Source organism: Botrytis deweyae (genome assembly GCF_014898535.1).
Source record: "Botrytis deweyae strain B1 chromosome Unknown BDEW_018, whole genome shotgun sequence".
Classification (NCBI taxonomy): domain Eukaryota; kingdom Fungi; phylum Ascomycota; class Leotiomycetes; order Helotiales; family Sclerotiniaceae; genus Botrytis; species Botrytis deweyae.
This window is the reverse complement of record NW_024066225.1, coordinates 371,216-396,791: the sequence shown is the minus strand read 5'-3', so window position 1 is coordinate 396,791 and position 25,576 is coordinate 371,216. Positions and strand designations below refer to the sequence as shown.

At 39.5% G+C, this 25,576-nt stretch overlaps 6 protein-coding genes across 6 annotated transcripts; 2 read left to right on the top strand and 4 right to left on the bottom strand.

Annotated features, from left to right (window-relative positions):
- Nucleotides 1-183: 183 nt before the first annotated feature.
- EAE98_007618 (uncharacterized protein) lies at nt 184-3,248 on the bottom strand (the record flags this gene model as incomplete). The annotated part of the gene is made up of 4 exons (XM_038955241.1): nt 184-606; nt 830-2,669; nt 2,730-3,067; nt 3,177-3,248. 4 exons carry the CDS (start codon nt 3,246-3,248, stop codon nt 184-186), a joined length of 2,673 nt encoding a protein of 890 aa, XP_038808419.1.
- A 2,365-nt stretch (nt 3,249-5,613) lies between these two features.
- EAE98_007617 (uncharacterized protein) lies at nt 5,614-6,631 on the bottom strand. The gene is made up of 3 exons (XM_038955240.1): nt 6,536-6,631; nt 6,224-6,456; nt 5,614-6,098 (listed from the first exon to the last, which is right to left on the bottom strand). The coding sequence occupies exons 2-3, from the start codon at nt 6,359-6,361 to the stop codon at nt 5,988-5,990; spliced, it is 249 nt and encodes an 82-aa protein (XP_038808418.1). The 5' UTR covers nt 6,362-6,456; nt 6,536-6,631; the 3' UTR covers nt 5,614-5,987.
- A 1,640-nt stretch (nt 6,632-8,271) lies between these two features.
- EAE98_007616 (uncharacterized protein) lies at nt 8,272-10,865 on the bottom strand (the record flags this gene model as incomplete). Its single annotated transcript, XM_038955239.1, has 2 exons — nt 8,272-10,065; nt 10,233-10,865. 2 exons carry the CDS (start codon nt 10,863-10,865, stop codon nt 8,272-8,274), a joined length of 2,427 nt encoding a protein of 808 aa, XP_038808417.1.
- Nucleotides 10,866-12,270: 1,405 nt separating this feature from the next.
- On the bottom strand, nt 12,271-12,663 carry EAE98_007615 (uncharacterized protein; the record flags this gene model as incomplete). The annotated part of the gene is made up of 1 exon (XM_038955238.1): nt 12,271-12,663. The coding sequence occupies one exon, from the start codon at nt 12,661-12,663 to the stop codon at nt 12,271-12,273; it is 393 nt and encodes a 130-aa protein (XP_038808416.1).
- A 2,144-nt stretch (nt 12,664-14,807) lies between these two features.
- EAE98_007614 (uncharacterized protein) lies at nt 14,808-15,635 on the top strand (the record flags this gene model as incomplete). Its single annotated transcript, XM_038955237.1, has 1 exon — nt 14,808-15,635. The coding sequence occupies one exon, from the start codon at nt 14,808-14,810 to the stop codon at nt 15,633-15,635; it is 828 nt and encodes a 275-aa protein (XP_038808415.1).
- A 3,148-nt stretch (nt 15,636-18,783) lies between these two features.
- EAE98_007613 (uncharacterized protein) lies at nt 18,784-23,827 on the top strand. The gene is made up of 3 exons (XM_038955236.1): nt 18,784-21,100; nt 21,158-22,341; nt 22,395-23,827. Exons 1-3 carry the CDS (start codon nt 19,138-19,140, stop codon nt 23,571-23,573), a joined length of 4,326 nt encoding a protein of 1,441 aa, XP_038808414.1. The 5' UTR covers nt 18,784-19,137; the 3' UTR covers nt 23,574-23,827.
- Nucleotides 23,828-25,576: the final 1,749 nt, after the last annotated feature.

Here is a 25,576-nt window from a genome sequence, read left to right as displayed (position 1 = left end):
CGTGGAAGAAATAAAATAGAAAGACAGAAAGAAAGAAAGCATGAACGAATCCCCCATGTAAAATTCTAATTAATCACCAATTTACGCCCTGCGTAACCCACCCACCCACCAGACCAGACCAAACCGAAAAAGATCAAACTCCGCATCCACCCCCCCCCTGTCCCCCATCCTATCCCCCATCCCCTAAAGTCTCTTCCAAAGAACATCCTTCTCAAAGATCCTCACTCCAGGAATATCATGAAACTTCAAGCCATCCAAACTCTGCATCTTCAAACCTCTGGACAAGCAATCACCACCGGAAAAGAACCTCTCACTCTCACTCTCACTGTCACTATCACTGCCCATGCCCTTCCCACTCTGCATATACAATTCCACAAAGCTCAGGATCTCAGGCTTGACGACCTTCTTCTTGATTCTCTCAATCTTGCTCACGCTTCCTTTGAAAGCTAGATACTCCAATTTACACTCTGGGGTATGAGCCACGCTATCCATGGTGAATCTTCGAAGTTCGTTTCGAACCAACTGACATGTATCTTCTGAGCGGAATTCAGTTGCGTGGAGAGCGCGAAGGGATGTGAGGGCGGAAAGGTTTTGATTGATGATGTGCTGATTTAGTGTTAGTAATGTGTGGATGCGTTGAATGAAATGGATGATTGACACGTGCAAGAATGGGAATCGATGCATGTCATGTGCAATTAGACAAATTTGCCTGATCCAGCATTCATTCAAATGAACCAGCAAAAAGATATTGCTAGAATGACAAGAAAAGGAATATTCGAATGTTCAAATACCATAGGAACAATAAAAGAAAAGCACTGAGATAACATACCAAAATATTGACATCAAAAGAGGCCGCCAATTCTTCTAAATTCTTCCCCTTCCTACAAAGTAAAATCGCCGTCTTAGCATCTAAATCCCACGCAAAAGGACTCTGTTGATGAGGAATCCCCTCCAGATGCAACGACAGAACCTTTAAATGTTGAGCATGTTTCCTAAGAACCAATTTCCTGATTTGTTCAATCGTGACTATAATCTTAGACTCAGTATCGACTTTGGTTCTATTAGATCGTTCGAGCAAACAAAGTTCGGTTATTTTGGCAAGTTGACCAGCAGCTTCAAGAAAATGTACAGTGACAGTATCGACGTAAATTTCATGAAGTGGAAGTGGAGCGACTTTATTTTCGCGTGCTACCATATTCCAAAATGTTGTTTGAGATCCAACACTAAGTAGAGTAATGCTTTTCAAAACTCTAATGTCAATGGCTTTTGAGATGACGGAATTTTTCATGGGTATTTGATAGAGTGACAAATCCTCGAGGGCAAGACCACGACTTTTTCGAACGTAATCTTTCATCTCGTTGTCGAGATTGACACTAGGAGCCTCAATCTCCTTTCCATCTTCGTTGCTACTTGTCTCGACTGCTTTAAGAGGTGGTTCAACTTTCTCAGTAGAGTCATCTCCCAAATCTGAGTTCGTCTCGGGTTCAGTAGTGACATCGTCAACAATTTCGGAATCTATCATAAGCTCTTTTGAATCAGGTTCCTCTATATCGATATCGTCAGGATCTATAATCTCTTTGGATTTAGGTGCTTGTGTTGGCGTTCTAGATTCGTCAAATAAACTAGGTTGATCATCAGATTCGGTATCATCTGTAGTTTCTTCCTCTCCAGGAGTCGTTGTAGCTGATGAATCAGTACTCTCCACATTGGCATCCTTTTCAACATTTTCATTTGTAGTAATGACTGGTGTGTTGCTACTTTCCGCATTGCTGCCTTCCACATTACTAGCCTCTGACTTATCAGAAGATTCAATCCCATTTTTCAAGCCGTCAATGTAAGCCTGCGTACTCTTCTTAATCAATTTCTCGACGAATTGTTCCCTTTCCGCGTCGGAAGTTGCGATTTCAGCAATGATTTTCGCCGATTTTTGCATCAATTTTACAAAGGCAGCCAAGGAAGCAGAATTTTTCTTGTTTCCCTCCGCTTCAATCTCTGAATCGTCTTCCTTCTGACACGTTTCCGTATTGCCTTTTGAATTGGAATCGATACTAAAGATCTTTCCCAACGCAGCTTCCTGTGCTTTCTTTTCCTCTGTGACCGTAGTTCCTTTCAATGGATCAGGTGTAAGCGAAAATGGATTAGGAACTGATGTCAATTGACCAAACTCATCTTCGGTTTCAGTTTCATCGTCATCTTCGACAGGAGCTGACACGGGTGGTTTTTTAGATCTAGACGCAAAGACCTCCGAGAATGATAACTTGAGGGAATTAAGAGTTGTTGATGAGTTCCGTAAACATTTTCCAATTTCAGATAGATCATCCAAGTTATCCATATCAAGAATTGCCAGACTTTGCAAGTTTTTGAAGGCTGAAAATATTGGAGATTTTCCATTGACAATTGGAGTATATCCTTTTCCGCCATTATGTTTAGATTTATTCGCCGTAAAAGATGAATATGGATGGGTTGTAATATCGTAAACTGCAGAGTCAGTCTGGGTGTTTTGAAAAGCTGGAATGACAATCGGCGTTGAAACGTTGTAGGTCAAAGATGGATTCGCATTGGTGACGGAGGTCTGTACAGCTGGCATTCGAACATGTAAATGTTGTAGAGAGCTTATACGATGTAATTCTTTAAAGACCTGCCCACTCAACTGCACACGAAGGTCCCATCTAAGATTCATACATTAGCAAGTGCACATTGTTACCAAGAGGATAAAACAATCAACCTACTTGAATGCCTCAAGAGCTTTAGCTTTCCGTAAAGTCAATAATAAGAGGGTATTCATGAATTTCCCACAGCTAGTATCATAAAGATAAGAACGATATGCGAATTGCCCCTTCAAACTCCCATTCAAAGGTTCCAGAACAATATGTCTCAGATATTTCGAATAATCATAATCGCTCGTAACGAATGTGTCCAGCCCGGACGCAAGACTATCGATATTTGAGTCCTCTTCTTCATCGAGATCTGGAAAAACAATATGAAAGGTTCGATATAGCTCTTCGGCGGCTAGGTCGCGGAAATGCTTTGAAACAACGGACAACTGAAGCAATTCTGGGGTGTCCAACTAGGATAGAAGTGTTAGCATCGTCGCATCGATGATCGCACATTGAAATGTATTTGGAAAGCAAATGACTGTCAAGCATTCAAAGTAGAAAACAAATTGAAGGACTTACATGCACCAAGATTCCTGATTGAACCTCTGAAGGCAGACGAAGAATACCAACATTTTGCACCTCCTCCGACATTTTCTCTGCGATTCCAAAGAGGTTATCGATGTTTCAATTCAAGGAGAGTGGATAGATCTCATCAAGAGAGAGAAGGTTGAATCTTGCCAGTCGCAGTGGCAGTCGTAGTCGTAGTCGCAATATCAACCCTTCAAGAATCTCTTTCCTTATCCCTATCCTTCCTTATCTGTAATCTTCTCTTCCGTATCAATATTCGATATGCGATATGGTTTTAAATAAATCTATTTTCCAAATACCCTATCAGAGATCCGCTTCACAAATAAATCCTGTTGTGAAAAATTCTTTCTCGCATTAGATGAGATTCCGTGTCGATGTTTTTGATAGGTAGGATCAAACGATACCTACCTCCCTACCTAGTAGGTACTTTTCGTTCATATGTACTACAAGGCTGAGATAATGATTGCTAGTAAATGCGGGGTTATTATTGTAGGGATTTACCCTGCGGGCCTGCTTACCAGCGAATTGCGGGGAGCGATGTCACGGGATTTAAAAAGAGAATGAAATACTCTCTCTACATTAGCAAAATAACAAGTAGAAATTGATTACTATTTAGGATGCGTTCGAATAGATTTCTTATTTATTTAATGAAATATCTAATAATGTCAAAATAGCAAGGTTTAGGCTAATATATTTAAATGATATTGAAATATACTTTAATAATATTAAAAAGTAGTAGAAGTAGATAAAAATAATAGAAGTAGATGAAAATGAAAATTTGTTAAAGATTTATTAAAATAATCTTTCTAATACTATAAAAAACTATATCACGATTTATTTGATAAATATATAAGAATTTTGAGAGGATTTATTATTCTAAAAATTATTTATTAAATAAATTATTAGAATTTATTTTATAATCTCGAGCATTTAATAAATATATTTATTTATCAAATAATCTCTAATAATTTATTTCAAAATCTCGAACGTTCGATAAACCTATTATTTAAGTTTATTTACTCAATAATTTAGATTTAATAATTAAAATAAGTCGAAATAAATCGATTCGAATATACTCTTAAAAGAAATTTAATAACTGAAATCTCTTTTTAATATAATATTAAATAAAAAAAATATTAAATTTCAATATATAAGAGACTCGAATCTTCATATACTTTTTTCAAATTTTAATATTTAATTTGAAATGAATTTATAATCTATTAAAAAAGTCCTTTGAAAGAATACTCAATTTTCGTCTGTTTTTTCGTCTAGATAGAGATTCTCTTCGAAATCATTAATAAAATATCCCTTTCTTTCATTAAACTTTATACTTTACACTTCAAACTCCAGTATCCAGTACTCATACCTCATTCCAATCCTCATATCCCTCCCTTCATTAAACTTCATATCCATACCTATCATCAAGGAGGCAAGCCCTTGATTTTTAAAATACAGTCCAAATGATCGGGAACTTCGTCTGTAATTTTGAGCACCTCTACCTAAGTAATCATTTGAGCTACCGTCCCAGAATATCGAAAACTCTATTTCTCATCTTCTATTATTCAAAAATCGCAAACCTCAAGCCCTCAAAGTCTGACAACTCTTACAAATTAGTCATCTGATCTCATCGTATGCCTTACCTTCCACCTAACTCTCCATCAGGATCTGGTGTACGATATCCAACATGAAATTTATCAAGTGTCAAAGCGAGATAACATACAAGACCAGATACCAAAGCTCCGTAACATCATTCCAAAATCGCCATGAGCAAAGTCAAAGAAGTGAGAATCAGGAATGAAGAATGAAGAAAACTCTATCCCCTGCATGGAGATCCGAACCCTCACTTCCGAATGCTTTTCATTCATACCCCCTACACCCGATTTCATAACGTGTGTCCAAAAGAAAAAGCACTTTTTCAATATCACCTAATCGAAATTCCAAAAACTGAAAAATTCAACTCAATCAGTATAGCTTCAAATTGAAAAAACTCTGTATCATAATATAGATATCAATTGAAAGAATCGATAAATAAAATCTGAATAGAATTGATCAAAAATTGATTGAATTGGAAGTGATTGAATGAAATTATGATTTTTGAAATAGTTTTCAGGTTTTTAAACTTTCGAAAATTGAATTTTCATTCAACCATCTTCAATTCAATCAATTTTTGATTAATTCTATTCATATTTTATTTCTTGATTTTATCAATTGAGATCTATATTTCTATATAGAGTTTTTCCAATTTGGAATTATATTGATTGAATTGAAAGTAATTGAATTATTTTTATATTGGATTTAGCAAAAAGTTGATTAGATTAAAAAAAGTCACGTTTTGGACATACGTTATGAAATCGGGTATAATGCTTAAGTGAACAAAACACACATAACTTACTCAGTCAGTGAACAGTCACATAACATCGACATCAAGTATCTCAAAAGTATCAATCATCAATCATCATTACTCAAGTAAAGAACAGAAAACCATTCCATCTCAATCTCCATTTCCATCATTATTACCATCACCATCACCATCACTTTCCCAAGCTCCAAAACTTAATATCCTCAGAATCCAATCTCGACCCTTCCCAATTCCACTCGTATACGCAATTAATCGTCAAAAATCCCCAATTGCAAGTAAGTACCTAGTACCTATCAGAAGTGAAGCACCATAATAGAGAGGTCTCCACATCATAAGCTCATCACCACAATCTCGCATTTGTATTTTCCCCTCCATCAACTCCATCTCCATCAACTCAATCTGCATCAACTCCATCTCCTCCCTCCCTTCCCACCTCATCAAACTCAAGGAATAGGCGCCGCCAACAACACCGCACACTTCGCGCTGCAAACCCCAAACGCCGTATTACACGCCACGATAGTCGCCGGCGCCGTCGCTGCCGCCGTCGCTCCCCACTGTGTTTATGTTCTCACATTAGCATGTGTATATATATTAAATACCTATGTTATACATCTGAATCACATCTCCATCTCCATCTCCATCCAAATCAAAAAAACAAGAAAAGATATAAAATTCATACCGTCGCTCCCCCCGCCCCATAACAAGCCATCACCACCGCCGCACACCCACTCTGACAAACTCCGTATGCAATCGGTCCTGCAGTTGTTATTCCTGCGAAGACTGCGATGAGAAGAATAGATGATGATGATGGTTTCATTTTCCTTGGTATTTTTGTTTCGTTTTGTTCTAGTTCTTGTTTCGTTCGAGATGTTGATATGTTCTGGATATTGATTCAATTCGATAAACTTATATCTAGAAAAACAAATAAGAATAAGAATAACAATAACAACATCACCAACACTAAAACAAACTACAAATCTCACCAACTCACCAACTCACCAACTTACTTCCAAATATCTCACAAATCGTAAGGTTATCTCACAAAATTCCAAAATCAGAAGAGTTAAATATCTAGATATTCATAGCAAGTAAAAGCAGAAGCACTACTCAGCACATTATATATATATAAATTTTCCCTCTTCTTGTATGCCTTACTCCGCTTCTACCCCTCATTCGATCTGCTTCTTGATTTCGCTTATGCTATTTATTATCCAATCATCTTATACCTCACACCTTACACCTTACACCTCATATCTTGTATCAATCCTATCCCATCCAATTACTATCCAATCACCATCCAATCCAATACCATCCCATTCCATCCTATCCCATCCCTCCCCCTCACTCTCCCCCTCACTCTCCCCCTCACTCTCCCCCTCACTCTCCCCCTCACTCTCCCCCTCACTCTCCCCCTCACTCTCCCCCTCACTCTCCCCCTCAATCTCCCCTCACTCTCCCCTCACTCTCACACCACATCCAAACCACACCCAATCCAGATTTTCCAATTTTCCTTCTCTTCCCCCTTCTCTTCCCTCAACCTATCCCATCCCATCCCATCCCATAAAACCACTAAAACATCCCATCTATTCAAGCTTGCTGTTACACAACATTACAGATCCCTCATCCCACATCCCACATCCCCCATCCCACATCCATCCCTCATTACAAATCAAACACCACAAAAGCGCACACACATCCATACATTTATTTCCAAGCATTACATTTACATTTACATCTGCATTTACATTTACATTTACATCTACATTTACATCTGTTCACCTAGGTATATAATCTTAATCTTAATTTTAATCTTATAATCAGATCAGATCAGGATCAGAATTAGGATTAGGCTACCTATACTATACAACACTCCATACACTCCATACACTCCATATACTCTATACACTCCATACACTCCATACACTCCATACACTCCATACACTCCATACACTCCATACACTCCATACACTCCATACACTCCATACACTCCATACACTCCATACACTCCATATACTTTATATAAACAACCCCCCTAAAACTAACCCTCTTATCTCCTTTCCTCCCCTCCCCTCCCTCTGATATATATCCAGTACTACGTAAAAGAATCTATATGAGTATATAAATAAATAAATAATTAAATAATAAAAGAACTTTAAAATAGATATATCAATATAAATAATATTAAGAATGAAATAATATCAAGAATGAAATAATATTAAGAATGAAATAATATATATATATACACCTATACACCTATACACCTCTCTCTCTCTCTAGATATATATATTCGCGCATCACGCTATACTGCATTGAGTACCTATCTATCTACAGGATTCGAAGATTGATAGGTAAGTAAAGAGAACGCTATAATCTTATCTCGATTGGTCCATCATATGTATGGATGGATGTACCTATGGATGTACCTATGTATGTATGTATGTATGTATACCTTTCCATACCCGATCCCATAACGCCACAACCCACCTGCAAGACTAGCTGAGCCAAGCTGAGCCGAATGAAGAAGAAGAAGAAGAAGAAGAAGAAGAAGAAGAAGAAGAAGAAGAAAAAGAAGAAGAAGAAGAAAAACAAAAACAAAAACAAAAGATAATAATCGCTAATAAGTAAACTTATCCAAAGCTTACTAGTCCAGTTCACCTGCTCATCATATAACCTCCTACCTCTATCCCCATCCCTACCCCTACCCACCTCATCATCAACAAAATCAATTCAAATCAACTCCCACGCCGCAACCCCCGCGAATGCCATCGCACACTTCCCCTTCTTCCCCTCATACCCTCTCTTCGTCATTCCCCTCGCATCCTCTCCATCAACCACCGTAACCGCATACAAACTAATCGTCTGACCTCTCACTCCCAATTCCCCAACTCCCACATCGACCCACCACCAAAACCCGTCAAAATCAAATGCTACCATATCATCATTTCTTCCATCCACTCCTCCTATCTTCAAAACTAGACAATAAGGTTTACCGAGACCATTTCGTTCAAAGTCAAAATGTTCACAGACTTTTGAGAATTGAAATCGCATCATATCGTTGGATGTGGGTGAGGCTTGTATGTATTTTTGAGGTGGAGTAATTGAAGTTTGTGAGATACCATGACAATCTTCTACAGAACCAAAAATCTGTAATGGTTCACCACCAATATTTCCAATGAAATATTCTTCCCACGTTAAAGCTCTCCTATCCTTCCTAAAGAAATGTGACTTATTGGCTGGAAAATGCTTGAGGCCAAATTCTTCATTCGACATGGTGAAGTAGGATGAGATCAAATTTTTGTTGTACATTTGATTCTCTCCTAATTGTCCGGAACCCCAACAAGGATCAATTAGCTTCCATTCCCCTCCATCGATACGTACTGCATTCCAGGCATGACCACCAGGATTAGGCGGTGGACACGATTCTCCTGGTTTAAGAGGTGTATAACCAAATCCTTTTCCATGACCAGTTACCATGATAGCTTCGAGTCCTGCTTTAAGTGCAATAGCCGTGAAAAGACCAGCATATCCACCACAGACAGCTAATCCAGTTTTAATAGTATCGGCAGGTGTAACATTTTTGACTCGGTTCCCGAAAAAAGCTCCAGTGTCATAAGCGATGTTATGATGAAGCCAAACGAAGATAGCACGAGCTTTATCAGTGGGCGAGCTGAAAGGACGACAAAGAACATCAGCAAGATATCCTGTATTATCAGGGGACCTTGGAAGGAATTCCCTTGAATATTTTGATGCAATTTGATCCGGACCAGAAAAGTCTCGACATAAAAGGCAGCCCTGTGATGGAGAAGATAATGTAGTTGGAGCAACACTTACAGCTTTTACTTGAGCCGACGTTGGCTTGGATCGAAGGTTAATAGGTGGTGGTGCTCCTCCCCCAGGTTTTGGTGCATCAGATGGTGATATTCCAGTCTTTTCAGTCAAGAACTTTGTCATGGCGTCCGTTTCTCTCATATATTGGTACTTTTCCGGATCATCTCCACTTCCGTCAAAGAACATGATGGTCGGATATCCTTCAATACCATATCTTGCCAAGAAAGATTTATGTGCATCAACATCAACTTTTGCAATCACAATTCTGTCAGAAGCAAATGCAAAATCCTCGGCAAGCTGTTTATAATGTGGATCCAATTCGACACAATACTTGCAATATGGAGCATAAAAGTCCACAAGAGCAAATTTTCCGGAGAGAATAATACGATCAAAATTATTGGCATTCAATTCTTGAACAGCAGGACCGGGGGGCCTATTGTATGTAGGTGTTGGTCCTGGTGATGGGTTTGGTGTTTCGGTAGATTTGTTACCAAATCCTAGGGATAGAACAGAACGAGTATGGGATGGAGGTGGTAATCTTCGCGGTGGTAGAGAGACTGAATTCTCATCTTCTACATTTGCAATGGGTCTAGGAGGCATTTTAGGTGGGCCATTTGATCTTGATGGCAGTTTGGGTGGCAATTCACGTTCAACGACTGGAGGTTGTTTGAGAATAACTGGAGCTGACTTGGTCTGTTTTTTAAAAGTGTTAAATTTGTAATTATAAAGGGGTTTGGAGCTAGGAGGAAAGTTGAGATGAATATGCCTGGAATTCTACGTCCAACCTGAAATGGAACAAATTCTGATGATGAGATCGCCCGCCCAAAACCAAGACTAGAGATAGTACTAGAAATACTTACAGAAACGAGAGGGAATTTAGCCTTCTGCTCTAACCTTGCCTTCTCTTGTAACTCTCTTCTTGAAGGTGGTAGAGGTGGAAGTTTTGCCATATCCAAGGGGGGAGGTAACATTCTCCCATCTTTTGATCCTATAGATGTGATTGAAGATGCAGGTCTGCCATAACTATTCAATGACATGGCCGAGACCGTAGACATTTGTGAAATGGTTGAGTCCCCCGAATCTCTCCTTGCCAATTGTGTAGAAGTAGATGCTCTTCTTGGTGGCAGATTTGGAGTCGAGGCTTTTCTCGTGGGTAATGGAGGAGGTGCATTTCGAGCTGGGAGAGCAGGACTCTTGGAATTATTAACTGGGGCATTGCCATTGACTGGATTCGAGTTGGCTTTTGTGCCAAGAGGCTCATTGAATGGTTTCTGGCCAACAAAAGAACCATATGTGACAATTGGAGGATTGTTGGCAGTCTTTGGTCTTGTAGGAAGAGGAGGTCTATCGGAATTGGGAATAGGAGGTGGTGGAGGTCGTTTGGCTACTATCAAACTATTATTCGGAGGGGCAGAGTCCCCCGCTTGTTGTTGCTTCAATGCAGCAATACGTTGCGCGAGGGTGGTAAACTGTGGCTCTTCAACATCGGCCATCATGTGCGATATGATTGTAGTAACTTTTCCGACCTTGGATAAAAGCGAGATTATATGTAGTAGCCAAGAAAACAGAAGGAATACTTGTTGAAGGTGGGGCCAGAATACTGCCTAAATGATTCACTTGATGTATGCTGCGTGTCACAACGAATTCGAAGCGCGAGAACGACAGTGAGATGAATATTGGATATTAAAAGGTTGGGAAAAAACGAAAGAGTTGTGATATAAACATTAAGATGAAGTTTTCGAAATCAGGATTTGATTATTATCGAAGGATTCATGACAACTGATGTAATGTAAAGAATGGAATTGAAATACCTCAGCACAAGGCTGTGGTGCGGCACAGTTCAAGTAATTATGTATGTGATAATGGAAGATCTTCAAACTGAGCTGTTTAAAGTGGTCGACGAGATTTCTCATTGGGCAAAGCAAGCTAAAGCAGACTTGGCAGGGACCAGAAGTGGAATTCTTAAAAGTCCCATCTCTCCATATCTCCGCAGGAAAATTGGATTATAATATATTTATAGATTTATAAGGTTTGCTTACTTGCTTTAGGATTATATACAAGGAAATACGAGGAACCATCTACGATAAATATTTTATTAGAATGTTTTAATTGGATTTACCAAATCCAATAGTGTCCCAATTTATGAGATTGATGTGCGATAGCAACAGAATTATCGGACTAGATAGTCCACGGGTCGTATCTATTTATCTAGGCAGGTATATATGTATGTGTGGACCTAGGTAGTATGTATGCAAGAGTTACTCTCCATCTCCATACAAGTCGATACAACAGAAGTCATATACGGTAGGTATTTTCGAGCGCAGCGAGCTATGGGGGTTTGGGGGCTTGCCCCCATAATAGCAACATAATTGTTCATTTAATTAAAAGTTAATTACAATTATATTCATGAAGAGAATGACGCTCCGCTGGCCCTCCGGGAGCCACTGCCGTGGAGGCAGAATATCTGGGAATGGAAATATCTTTTCTAGGAATTGGGTAAAGTGTTTGATTAAGAAAGATATAAAATCGAGAACCTATGTCCTTCATTGCCCAGACGGACTATAGCCACCCATAACTCCTTTGTATTTGATAAATAGCCTCATCCAGACACCTGAATCCCTTGTACCCATTGCATACAGAATTCTTCCAAGACAGGTCCAGCCAGAGCCCAATACGCCGATTATGTAGTTATACAGACCTCCCATTCAATTTTCAAATAGCGAATGTCGAATATGCCTGCTTGGTCCTCGAGATACTCCCAATCGTATATTTCCACTTCGTTTCCATTGTCGAATCCGAGTTGCAGTATGCCCGCCTCCTCAATCCATCTACTGCCAAACGTAAACAACCTAACCGTCCCACTGGATCCCTTTCCCATTCTCTGCATACAATCTTCCTCTAAAACAATAAATCCAAACAACAACAACAAGCCATAGCTCCTAAACAAGCCCCCAAAAAGCCATCGCTAGAGGAACCTCTCTGCTGTTGGCCATATCCCTGTTGATATCCATAAGGTTGTTGTTGGTATCCATATGGAGGTTGTTGCTGATATCCCATCTGCGGACCTGGCGCATAGTATCCTCCTTGTGGTGGGTATCCTTGTTGAGGGTATTGACCTTGCGGGTATGGTTGTTGGTAAGGTTGTTGATATGGCTGCTGTTGATATTGAGGATGAGGCGAGGGAGAAGGATGCATATATGCTGCTTGAGGGGGGATGGGTGCAGAGTTTTGACTAGGACCATCCGAGCCATATGCTGGAGGTGGAGGACCTTCTTCGTATTTCTTCGACATTTTTGATTGAGTTTTGGTAGATGGAATGCGACGTTGGTGGTGTTGGTATGGTAATTCTCGGAGACTGACGGATCGTGATGTGAAGTCTTCTTGTACTCGTAGATACCTAGTAGAATGGAAAGTCTTTGTACTATTAAGACAGATCTGTTAGATGGTGGCGCTTGGTACGATCTAATAATTCCAGATCAACGTCATACCAGATGGCTAAATTAATTAATGAAGATCCAAAGTATGTTTGACTTCGTATTCAACGGATATGGAGATGGTTCGGCCGACGAATCCGTAGGTATATTGGGATATGATGGCAGGAACACCGATTGAAAGGAAAAGGAGATGAAAACGAATTTATTGAGGTTGTCGAGATTACCTTGGATATGGATTTGAGTATTAAATGAAGATGAGAATGAAAAGAAAAAGAAACAAAGAAATGAAATGAAATGAAATGCTTGGTATTCGGAGTTTCTGGGCTTTTCATATTTCGATAAGATAATACATTTACTGTCGCAAACTTGGCCTTTGATGGTGGCTTAGCACAAGATCATAATACCAACCAACTATCCTCGTACCAGCGATTCATTCGAGTACATCTTATGATATGAGAGACGATACACACGCCTCATCATTCAACAGGAGGAGAATGTGATGCCAATATCGAAGATAGGGAGATGAGTGTTTGTTGAGAAGTGCAAATGTAATATGTAAAGAGAAGGGATGTGAGAAGGGATGTGATTATGATCTTGTTAGGAATTGTTATGTCTTATTCTATTCGTCCATAACCATAACCATGGCCATGGTACTTTAATTATTTGGTGGAGCCCATACACATTGTGATACGTCGGCGAAGGGGCAACTGCAAGGTGAATCAATTTCAGTGCACAGAGGACTACGAATTTAGTACGAAGTCCGGATGTGGATGTGGATGTACAGAGCAGAGAGAGTCCTAGATACATAACTACCTAGGCTCGCGACCTCGAGAAAAAGCCGTCCACCAAAATTCTATACCTTAATCAAAATTTAATATCAAAACAACAGATTTAACTTTTTGATTGAAATTATATATATTAATAATTTATTAAAGAAAGATTCTAAAGCTTTAATTTTTAGAATATTATAAAATATAGAGAAATTTATATTGAATTTTGAAAAAGATTATTTCTAGATTCTCTTTTATTTTTGCAGGGTTGGTGTCCGGCTTTTTCTCGAGGTCGCGAGCTAGGTACCTACGATAGTTCTACTGTATATCTTCACATGCACAAGCGCCCTCAACCCTCGACCCTCGACCCCTCGATATGAGAGAATCCCATGCCAGCCTCTTTCTTTTTACCAAGTCAACGAATTCAATTTTCCAATTTTCATCGCACCAACGATAGCACGATACCTACCTAATCAAGCGCGATATCATGAAGAGACTACCAGCCATCTGCATTTTCAACCACTCACAAATCATGAATCGTAAGGTTACCAGAAAAGCGGAAAAGTCTGCCTTGTCTCTATTTCCCCAGAGAGTTCTTGTTCATGTTGTTCTAGATTGCGCAAGCCAAAAGTAGAGAACTACGCGCAAGCGATTAGAACGACTAGGTAGGGTAGGTATAGAAAACGGATGTATGAGCGTTCATTGATAGGTACCATTATGCTCGGTATGTATGGATGGATGAATGGGATGGATGGATGGGATAGTTTGAAGGAATCCTCGGAATGGGATAAATCTACTTTTAGCTCATACGACTGGGTTTCCAACTTTCTCGATATTCTTTCCTTTCTCCCTACCTACCCATCTCCCCTCCCTTTTTCTTTCCTTCACATAATATATCTTCATTTTGGACATCTCCAGTCAATCATTCCTCGTTCCTCGTTCCTCCATTCGTTCCTCTTGTATTCACTCACCCACCTCATAATTCCATCTTCCAGAATCAGCTTATCAAATTCCAGCATCACCCCTCCACTTGAATTAAATTAATCGTATCGTATCACCCCGTCAAGCTTAGACCAGCATCGTTAAACAGCTCAGTCGTAAACAATCAATCAGGATATCAACACGCAGCATATGAAAACACATCACACTTCCGGCGCATAGTTGGGGAATAAATTCCAGAAGCCTCCTCTACGCCTCGAGCGTCATCTCGCTCGCAGGTTCATCATCAAATATGGCCCCCATTCCCATTTCTCAATTCTCGGGAATTTCACTATCCTCAAGGCATGTTTCGCATTCGGCTTCGTTAACCTCGAGGACGACGACCATTTTACAGCCAATCTCTACAGTTTTCCAACCAGGACATGTTCAGTCATCTTCTTCTCCTTCCAATCTGGCAAAACTCTTGACTCGCCTAATCTCGCGACAAACTACGAGTAGTAACCCAAGTATAATTCCTACTACCTACGGACAACAAAACAATTCTCCTTCGCCTGGCACAATCGTCGGCATAGTTTTGGGTTCGGTGGGAGGCTTTCTACTACTTCTCTGGCTCTTATATACATGTTGCACATTGGGACGTCGTCGATCGGCGCAATCTACAGTTACCGAAGATGTGACGTTCCGTGAGAATGTCCGGCGGAGATCACACAATTCGCACAGGAGTTCGAGACCGCATAGTCGAAGAGTGAGCACCACGGAGAAAGTGGAGATTAGGCGTCAACGCAGTCGCAGCCCGGCTCCGGTGAGAGTGGTGAGGGAGGAAGTGCGACAGGAAACGAGGAGGCCTCCACCACCTGTGGAGAGGGTAATTGTGGAAGAGAGGAGAGAAGTGAGGAGGAGTAGGGAGAGAAGTCCGAGTTCAAGTGGTGGGGGTAGTGATGAAGTCGTCGTCATTGAAGAACATGACCCACCGAGGAGGTCGAAGAGCAAGAGGGAGAGGAGGGAGCGTGGGGAGCGCGGGGAGCGGGCGGAGCGAGACAGTGGATTCAGAACTGTAGACCCATTAAGCTTTGGGGGAGTCGTTGGTGGAGAAGGTCGAAGAGGTGAAAGAAGAAGATGATACCCAAATTTGTGAGAGAAACACGGGACTTGCGATGGGAGGTTGCGATTGGAGTAATGGCGGGGATATATCAAAGGAGATGGAGAAATCTCCCGGCATTAATATAATTACGCAGCACAAACCATTCGACCATTTTCATTTTCTTTCTTTCGAGTCACCTCCGCATGGAGCACCCCTTTGTATTTTAAACCGCACTATAAGTATCCCGCGCCGGTGGCTATTTGAATTCCCTTTCCTTGTACGAATTTTGACGTGGAGGAATTTACCTACTTACATGGTATATTTATTAGGTACCTATGTACGTACTGGCGGCTGGCGGGTTGCATGCATACCTATGGCATGATGACATGATGGCATGAATCGCTCACATATGATTATGATTATGATTACATATATGGGAAATGATGTTTGATGTTTGATGTTTGATCTTTGATCTTTGATCTTGGATCTTGATACATGCATGTATGGGGGGAGGGAGTGAAATTATTGTTTATGTGTATCTATGTAGTATGTAGTAGGGTAGGTAGTATGTACTAGGTAGTAGGGTAGGTAGTAATTAGTAACAATGAGATTTTATAAAAATAAAAAAAAAATAAAAAAAAATTCATATCGAGAGAGTCTAGAGTAGAGGAGAGGAGATGAGAGGAAGAGGAAGAGTGAGAGGAAGAGTGAGATGAATTGAATTGAATTGAATTGAATTGAATTGAATTGAATTGAATTGAATTGAATTGAATTGAATTGAATTGAATTGAATTGAATTGAATTGAATTGAATTGTGAAGTATATGAAGTGAAGTATATAAAGTGAAGTATATGAAGCTAAAGTATGAAGCTAAAGTATGAAGCTAAAGTGTATAAAGTGAAGTATATAAAGTGAAGTATATGAAGTAAAGTATATAAAGCTAAACTAGAAGTCTAAACTAGAAGTCTAAACTAGAAGTCTAAACTAGAAGTCTAAATAATAGGAATCGATTAGTGAATTCTTGTTATTATTGTTATTATTATTGTTATTGTTATTACTATTATTATTATTATTATTATTACTATTATTATTATTATTATTATTATTACTATTATTATTATTATAACTATTATTATTACGAGCTGAGTAAGCTAGGTGAGCTGGGTACTTAGATTAAGATAGAAGGGTAGCTAGGTAATATTATATCTAACGGCTTGTTTTCGTTATTTTGTTTCTTTTATTTATATATAATTTGATTTATGATTTATGATATAATTTATAATGTGATTTATAATATGATTTACGAGTAGAGTATAGTAAGTAGCTCGACTACTCGAGAGTAATAGGATAAGATAGAAAGAAAGCTTAGTATATATTATTTTAAAGAACTACTAATATTAATTTAATTAGTATATAATATATCAAAAATTACTACAAATTATTTATTTTAAAATTCTATATCAAATTAAGCAAAAAAATACAGATATTAGATTTTATTATTAGTTAGATATTTAATTAAATTTTGTATATCTCTTTTTAAAAATAAATAATTTTATTTCTCTTTTGAATTATTTTTTTTTAAAAAAAATAAAAGAATTAATGATATAGAAATAGAATTTATGAATTTTCAGACTTTAATTTTTTAAATCAAGATCCAAAATTTTATTTTTTGAATCTAATTTCTTTTTGATTATTATTTCTTTAATATTATATTTGAAGATTTAAAATCTAAATATATTATATAATAGATTTTAATTTTATCAAAAAAAGAATCAAAAAGAAAATTTATATTAATTCGTTTGATATTAAATTTTGAAAATGCTGAATAATTATGAATTTTAGTAAAGAATTCGTTTAAATTTAAGGTCGGTATTTATTTAAAATAATATTGAGTAAGTAAGTAAGTAAGTAAGTAAGTAATCGCTAAGGAGTCAGGACTATAGTAGGAAAAGTTTATTTTTATTTTGATATGCTGCTGCCTGCTGCATCTGAATGTCGAGAGGGGGGAAGTATGGGGTATTGTATGTATATGTGTATGTATATATATATGTATGTGTGTTTCCCGTATTAATAATAACCATTGCTCGCTCGCGAGCTCTCGTCGGCAGATATATTTGTGCAGATTTTAGGCTGGCTTGTTGGCTGGCTTTGAGTTTATGGATGGGAATCATGGGATGGATGGGATGGAATGGGGATGGGGATGAATGGGGAAGTGCGATGTCGGCGTGTTGGATCTATTGGTGAGTCGGTTGGCTTAGTGCTGATTTACTGATTTGCTGGAATGGGGGATGGATGGGTGGGTGGTGAGAATAAGTACCGATATTATATGGGGTAGTGAATATTTATACCGATGGATGATTGTTGATTAGTTCTTGATGCTTTCAATCATTCAATGCATTCAACGAATGAATTATTTCCCTGGGGTTTGATATGAAGTTCAGACACTGGGAGTTATGATAAGTAACATGTTTGGATTTATGGATTGATGGAATGATTTTGCGGATGTTAAGTAGATATAGAAAGTAGATACCTAAGATTTGAACTTCCTCCTATTCGTATAGAAAATAAGAGGCGGATTTTGACTATTTATAATAAATACTTTTAATAACCTAGTGAACTTACTGATTGATTTTCGGAAAACATTATATGAAATGTATTTTTTACATATGATTTGAATAATAAAGCCAATATTTCTTATTATGTTTTTGAATTTATATAATTCATTTACAATTTACTATTACTATCTATACAGATAGACTCCTACTTATACACATAGACTGAAAAGAATAATTAAGCGATGGAAAAGCTGGAAAGGGAGAAGAGGAAAAAGCTTTCCATCTTCTTCCTCATTACTTATACCTAGATAGTCTCGTAGCTCGCTGAGTTTGCTGAGTCGCTGAGTACTTTACTACTTCGTATACAAAGTGCCTAGGTAACTTTGTATCCTACCTCGACTACCTACCTACCTAGGCAAATTCATCCCAATACTAATAAGAATTCACAATCCAATCGGAGTTTTACCACAATCTTTACAATGCTGTGTGGGGTTTGGTAAGTAATGCACCATTTTTGTGGACTGACTCGACTGACTAAGAACAGATGTGGTTGTCAAAGGGCGTGTTATCGACATTTTCCGACAAGGATTGACGATAACCTGGCGAGCCTGGATAACCAATTCATCCATGAAGATGACTGTTCCAGAGGAGAGGAGGGGGGTAAGGTGACTGACTATTGTATCATCTTTGGGATGTGTTTTCTATTCGATAATTCGTTCTTTCATTCTTTTACTCTTACATCTATCTGTCATCTTGTGAACAATATATACCCAAGGATTAATCATCTTTACTTTTCGACGCCCTTTCTTGGACTCTTTCTTATCAATATCTTCATTTTCGTTTGCCTGACTCAATCAAGCACCTAGACAGTTCTGCACAGGATAGTGGGTTGTTTCTCTATCAGAGTACATTCCCCGCGTTCCACCTACTCAATTGAGTCTTACATATCATTACACTTTCATCCGAACGGCCCTCACGCCCTCTAGATGACCACAATTGACGAGATGGATGAGTTCTTCAATTTTGATGATGCCACTCATGCGGCCACCCCTCCGACTACTGATCAATTCGATTATGATATTAGTCATCTCACTACTGTTTCAAGTGCAGGTCCTTATGACATCGACCTAGCCTTTGCAGATCCTGAAGGGGATGAGAATTCCTTTACTTGCCTACAACATTTCTCGGCTCCAGAAGAACAAGTCTCTCAAGATTTGGACACTGGGGTGGTCACACCGGCACTTGACACTACCACACTTGAAGCACACGATTTTCAAGACTTTCCAAGATGGATTGATGGCATGTCCGAGCCTATCAAACCTTGTTCACGATGTCGACAGGAAAATACACATTGCAAAGTTATCAAAGAGGGTTTCCGTAAGGGCTCTTGCACCTGTTGTGTGGCTCTTGCAAGAACATGCAGCTTGACACAAGATCTCAACATCAGGAGTAAAAAATTATATGATTATCGTGCCTCGGGCAAGATTGATTATGCGGTTGATGGCCAAGGCAATTTTGGCATCTTAGAAGATGCATCTACACCCCCAGTCAAGCAGTGTGAGTACTGCAAATTATTGGATCAGCCATGCACAGTAGTAGGAGATGGAGAAAGTCTCGCTTGTCAAAGTTGCTTCGTATCAGATCGACTTTGCAGTTTGGTATATTGCGGTGATTCTTGGAAAGTGGCAAAAGAGCAACCTCAAAGCAATCCTCTCACATCACCTACATCACCATTTGAAGGATACAGCTCTCACTCTGTATCTCAAAACAACTCTTCAACAGATCTGCCAGCTCTTCAAACTTCGACAGAAAATCTTAAGTCGGATGTTGGAGACAACAGTCCCAAAGTTGGTGCGAGATTTTCAAGACAGTCGGTACGAATTCTTAAGGACTGGTTGGGGTCACATCATCGTCATCCGTATCCAACTGATTCAGAGAGGGAGATACTAATGTCCAAAACGGGATTGAACAAAACGCAAATCACAAATTGGCTTGCCAATGCACGTCGTAGAGGAAAGACTAGGCCAACTGTCACTCCACCAACCGTGGGTAATTATGCAAATGCCATGGACATTCCAAGGAAAGCTACTCCTGCCTTGGAACATATGAATCCTTTGGAACGTTGGGAACACTCTCCACCCGAACACGAACCTGCTTCTCAAACAGCTATTGCAAAGGCCGTCACTGCTTCTAGTTTTAGCTCTGGTATGGACAGTCCATACACAAGTTACGCTGATGATGGATCGAATCGATCCCTTTACAATGTGTCATCGGCGAGTAGTTTGGGCACTTCTCATTCTAGTGCTGGTTCATTTGCATCGGCATACTCTCATAAATCTCGTGGGTCATTTGGTTCTTTTGGCTCTTTCGGAAATAAGGGTAGACGTCGTCGTCGTCGACAAGCACCCAAAGCAGCAAAGGTCATAGCTCCAGGTCCCGCGAGAACCTTTCAGTGTACCTTCTGTACTGAATCTTTCAAGACAAAACATGATTGGCAGAGGCATGAAAAATCACTACATTTATCACTAGAGAGGTGGATCTGTTGTCCCAATGGACCCATACAGTACAACAAAGAATTCGAACGTCCAGGTTGCGTGTATTGTGATCATCCGAACCCATCCGCCGCTCATGCAGAATCACATAACCATTCAAGTTGTGCTGAAAAGCCAATTGGAGAAAGGACATTCTACCGGAAAGATCACCTACGTCAACATCTCAACCTTGTTCATGATGTAAAATTTGCTAGTTGGAGTATGGAAAGTTGGAAAGCTATCACACCGGAAATACGTTCTAGATGTGGTTTCTGTGGAATTGTAATGGATTCTTGGACTGCTAGAGTGGATCATCTGGCAGAACATTTCAAAAGTGGTAAAAGTATGGTTGACTGGAAAGGTGACTGGGGTTTTGAACCACAAATTCTTAACATTGTTGAAAACGGAATTCCTCCCTGTAAGTTTATTTTCCCTTTTCTAATCTCTCCATTCGTAATCACTGACTTTACAATAGATCTTATTCATGAAGAGCGAATGACCGTACGACCTTTCGAAGCCTCCCAGGATCCTTACAACGAAGATCGTACACCAGAAAATTTGGTCAAGAGTGGCCTCACACAATACGTCAATGATAAAGTTGTACAAGGCATAACTCCTACAGATGAAGAATTACTCGGTATAGCTCGTCAAATAATTCGCAATCTGGATGCTGTCTCGGATCCACCACAATATCCCGATAGATCTTGGTTACGAGATCTGATCTTGTTCTCTGGTTCGGATAACTACGAAGCAGATGAACAAGATACACTTGAAATGACTCGAGAGAAACCATTCGAAACAGCTCAACATTCATTAATTGGTGCAACATCATCAATTCATCAATGTCCAAAGGAACAAGCCCTACGAAGTTACGTCGATTCAAGACAAATGCTTGGTCTAACTGCTACGGATTCTGAGTTACAAGTTGAAGCATGCAGAATTATTGATGAAGCCGAATTAACAGCTACATTACCTTGCAAAGGTGCTGTTTCTTGGTTCAAATATTTGATAAAGAACTCAACCTCCTGGCTCGCTGATTTTAGAAGACGTGCGGGCTTGCCTAGGAGTTCTGAAATGGCTAACGAAGGAGTAAGATCAAAGGATGAAACTTCCATTGATCATGCCATACACAACTACGCAAGACTCGAAGCAGAGATGAAAGATTATGTGCAACTTCAAGCTGCGTTGGGTATAAAGCCTGCAGATTCTGATCTTCAACGACATGCTAGACTTATCGTTTATGGAAGTGATGATCAATGGAATCAAACTTGGGCCGACGATCCATTGTATCTTCACATATTCAAGACCAGAAACGGACTTGCGCCAGCTGCAGAAAACAAACCTTCCATTATGTTCCCAACAGCCATTAATTCTCCTGGGCAAGCTACATCGTCTCCATCACGAACATTACATTGGGAATTGGAGAACTATGAAACTCGTAGTCGTCCAGGAAGTAAAGGAAGTAAAGGAGCTTCACCAAACACTAAGTACAATCAGCCTATTCATACACTCACAGCATCCAACCAGCCGTCGGCAAACTCTAACCCTGCACAACCTTTAAAATATTTTCTCAACGATGCAAATTGTTATATTCGGTTAGTCCGAGAGCTTTCCAGATTTGTGGCAAGATGTATGTCACCAAACAATCCAAATCAACATGTAAGCTCACCTTAATCCTTGATATTCTCTTTTGGTGTATTAACATTCAGTAGGTACCAACAGACGCCGAACTTCAAAACCAAGCTCGCTGGGTGATTTATGATGACGATGACCCATGGAATCAAACCGCAGCAGACAATGCCGAATGGCTAATGCGATTCAAACGCGATGCTGGTCTCTCACCACAAGAATCCGGACCAGGTCTTCCGACGGGAAATCTCTCCTGGAAGGTTTCTTTGGGTGGCACAGGCTTTTGCCCACCTTATCTAAATCCAGGAAAAGACATCAAGGCATGCGATACAACAGAGTTCGAAGTCAATCTTGCCAATATGGATGAAAGTGAAAAGATTGTGAAATTGAGAGGAAAAACCGCAAATGGATACATCAAAAGTCTTAAACAACGATATAAGATGCCCGCACAGGTGTTTTGCTCGAGAGAACTGGAAGAAGCATTACTAGATCTGGTCAAGACGGAAAAGGCACAAGGGCGCGTTCCATCCGATGAGTTGTTCAGGGCTAAAGCAAGAGAGATTTTGAATGTGCCAAATACGGCTGCGGATGATAGCCAACTTTTGGAGAAATTTAAAACCCATTATGGGGTTTATTCAACAAGTTCTTCGCCAAATTCGCAAACTCAAACTCAAACTTATCAACCACAAGCCCAATCAATCCCTTCCTTTTCAACACATCAAACACCGGCTTTCCTTAACGATGATGATTTATTGGCTTCCTTTGATGAGGAATTACTCAACAATACAGATATGGATTTGGGTTTAGAGTTTAACACCTCTTCATCCAACAACATGGATTTCCTCTCAAATCATCCTTCGACGCCATTAGCAACTATTGCTGGCTCATGTATATCTGCTTTGTCACCATTCAATAATGCCAATGCGGTTATGAATTTTGATATTGGTATGGACATGGATCTCGCAATGGGGAATAACGGCTCCGAACCATGGGCTGGCTTACAATCAAATAACATTGACATGAGTGCATTTGGCGCATTGGAAACCATGGAAGGTATAGGAGAAATGGATGAGACATTTATTGTCGAGGGATTAGAGGAATTGAATGAAGAGGATATGAATAAAGACATTGAATATGCGGAGTTGCATAGAGTTAGTACGGCGACGGCTAGTCCGTGGAGAAGGAGAGCGAGTGAGAGGTTGGCAAGGGATGGTGGGAGAGGGTTTGATTTTGAGAGAGGTGGTAGGGAGAGGTTGTGGTAGAGATGATAGGAGAAAGGAGAAGTGAGAATGAGGGGGGTTTTTTCTTCATAGATTGGCGATGGGTAGTTGGGTTATTGGAAGGCGTTTGAATGTCATTTTCATGATGGGTGTATTGGATGCAATGAAATGAGATATTGTAACGACGATAAAATTTGTGTATAGAAATCAAAGAGGAAGGGGTGCAATGGAATGGAATGGAATGGGATGGAGTAGGATGAGATAGATAATTCTAATTGAACGATATCCAAATCAACAAACACTATTTGATACTTGATACTCTATATTCATTCATCTCCAACTGACGCTCCGCTGGCCCTCCGGGAGCCACTGCCGTGGAGGCCGAATAGATTCTTATTGGATGTAAGTGATGTTATGATATATAAATCTTCGACTCTCAACTCTGAAGAAATACGTATACGATATCTGACATGAAGTGAAGTGAGTATTTCCAATGATGAGAATGATTGGATGGGGGTTGGATAATAACTTGAAGCTTTCGGACGAGAGGAGATCTCTGGGAGGAATCTATTCGGGGATTTGATATGTGGAGATAGGTAGGTAGGTAGGTAGGTAGGTAGGTAGATAGAGTTGTGAACTGTATACACCAAATCTTGAGTTTTTGTTATTATTATAGAGTGGAAATCTTCAGGTACGGAAAAGGGGGTGTTGTGTTGTGTTGTGGTAATAGAAAAGATGATTATCTACCCAGGTAGTTATGATTGATAAAAAGAAGAACTAAAGGTTTTCTCTTAAGATTCGGATGTATACGTGCAGCGAGATGTTGGCTGCCCCTTTATACTATCTATAGGTAGGTATTCGAGCGAATCTTTCATCTAGGTTAGCTTAATACTATAGGTTACCCGAGATTTCTCATGATAACCTTATCCGAATGAGAAGATAACCTGAAGTTTAAAGCTATGATGGTGAGAGGGAAGAGATCAATCTGGGTATATTATCTTGTAAGATCTTATATCTGCTTGTGTACCACGGCACGCACTGGGAACTCCTTGTTGTGCTTTGATGGGTTTATTCCGCCTGCTCGATGAGTTTACCAAGACTTTGGGATTTTGGTACGCTTAGGATTGGATTTTGGGATGTGATGGTCTAGATGCGGATTGTTCGTTTGTTATCTGGTAATAGGGTTGTGGTATGATGAGCATATCAATTGTGCTGTTACATGGTAACAATACCTGGTATCAGATCATAGTGATCTTTCCATGTCATAGGTTAAAGAACATCAAAAGAAAACCAAAAGGATAGGAAATGATGGGGTGCCGTCTGCATTGAAGCGAGTGAAGTATACTTCTCAAGCCGATATAAACTTATGACTTAGTACTATATCCAGAAATGTCACAACTAATAGGACCATGGATTTCTATTAAACTATACATAATGACATGTTTTATTCTATTCTTGATGTGATAGTTATGTCAAAAGTAGAATACTCTTCGGTAGACTATGCATAACCCGACGCTTGTCTGACTAACTATTTCCTTGTGGCATTACCATTGAATCTTCCACGTTACATCAAAATTGATTATAAAGTTATAATCAAACTGACACATGCAATATCGAAACTTTCAGCTGGCAAGATGGTAGTCATCCCCAGATATATCTCAAATGATCGGACGTCGACGTCAAAGGTCGGTCAGCTCGGACCATACCCAAATGTGCGAATCCTCCGATATTCCCCTGACTAGTGATCTTCCATGCGTCAGTCCGAATACGATGCATATCAACTAGTCAATTATGGTCCATTTTCTGGGGTTTGTTCTCTTTATTCTGTTCATCACTTTAGATTGACGGTTCGTGATTCTTCTTATTTGCTAACTTGAACGTAATGCGCCTCAATGTGAGAATGCGAGAATGCGAGGGTATTCGCATCTTAGCAATTTGAGTAGAAGATCTGAGTAGAACATCCTGTCAGTCTAGTACATAGCCATAATTTGTGCCTTGGAAGGTGGCTCTGGGTAATATTAGATGGAAAACTCGTTCTGGAAAGA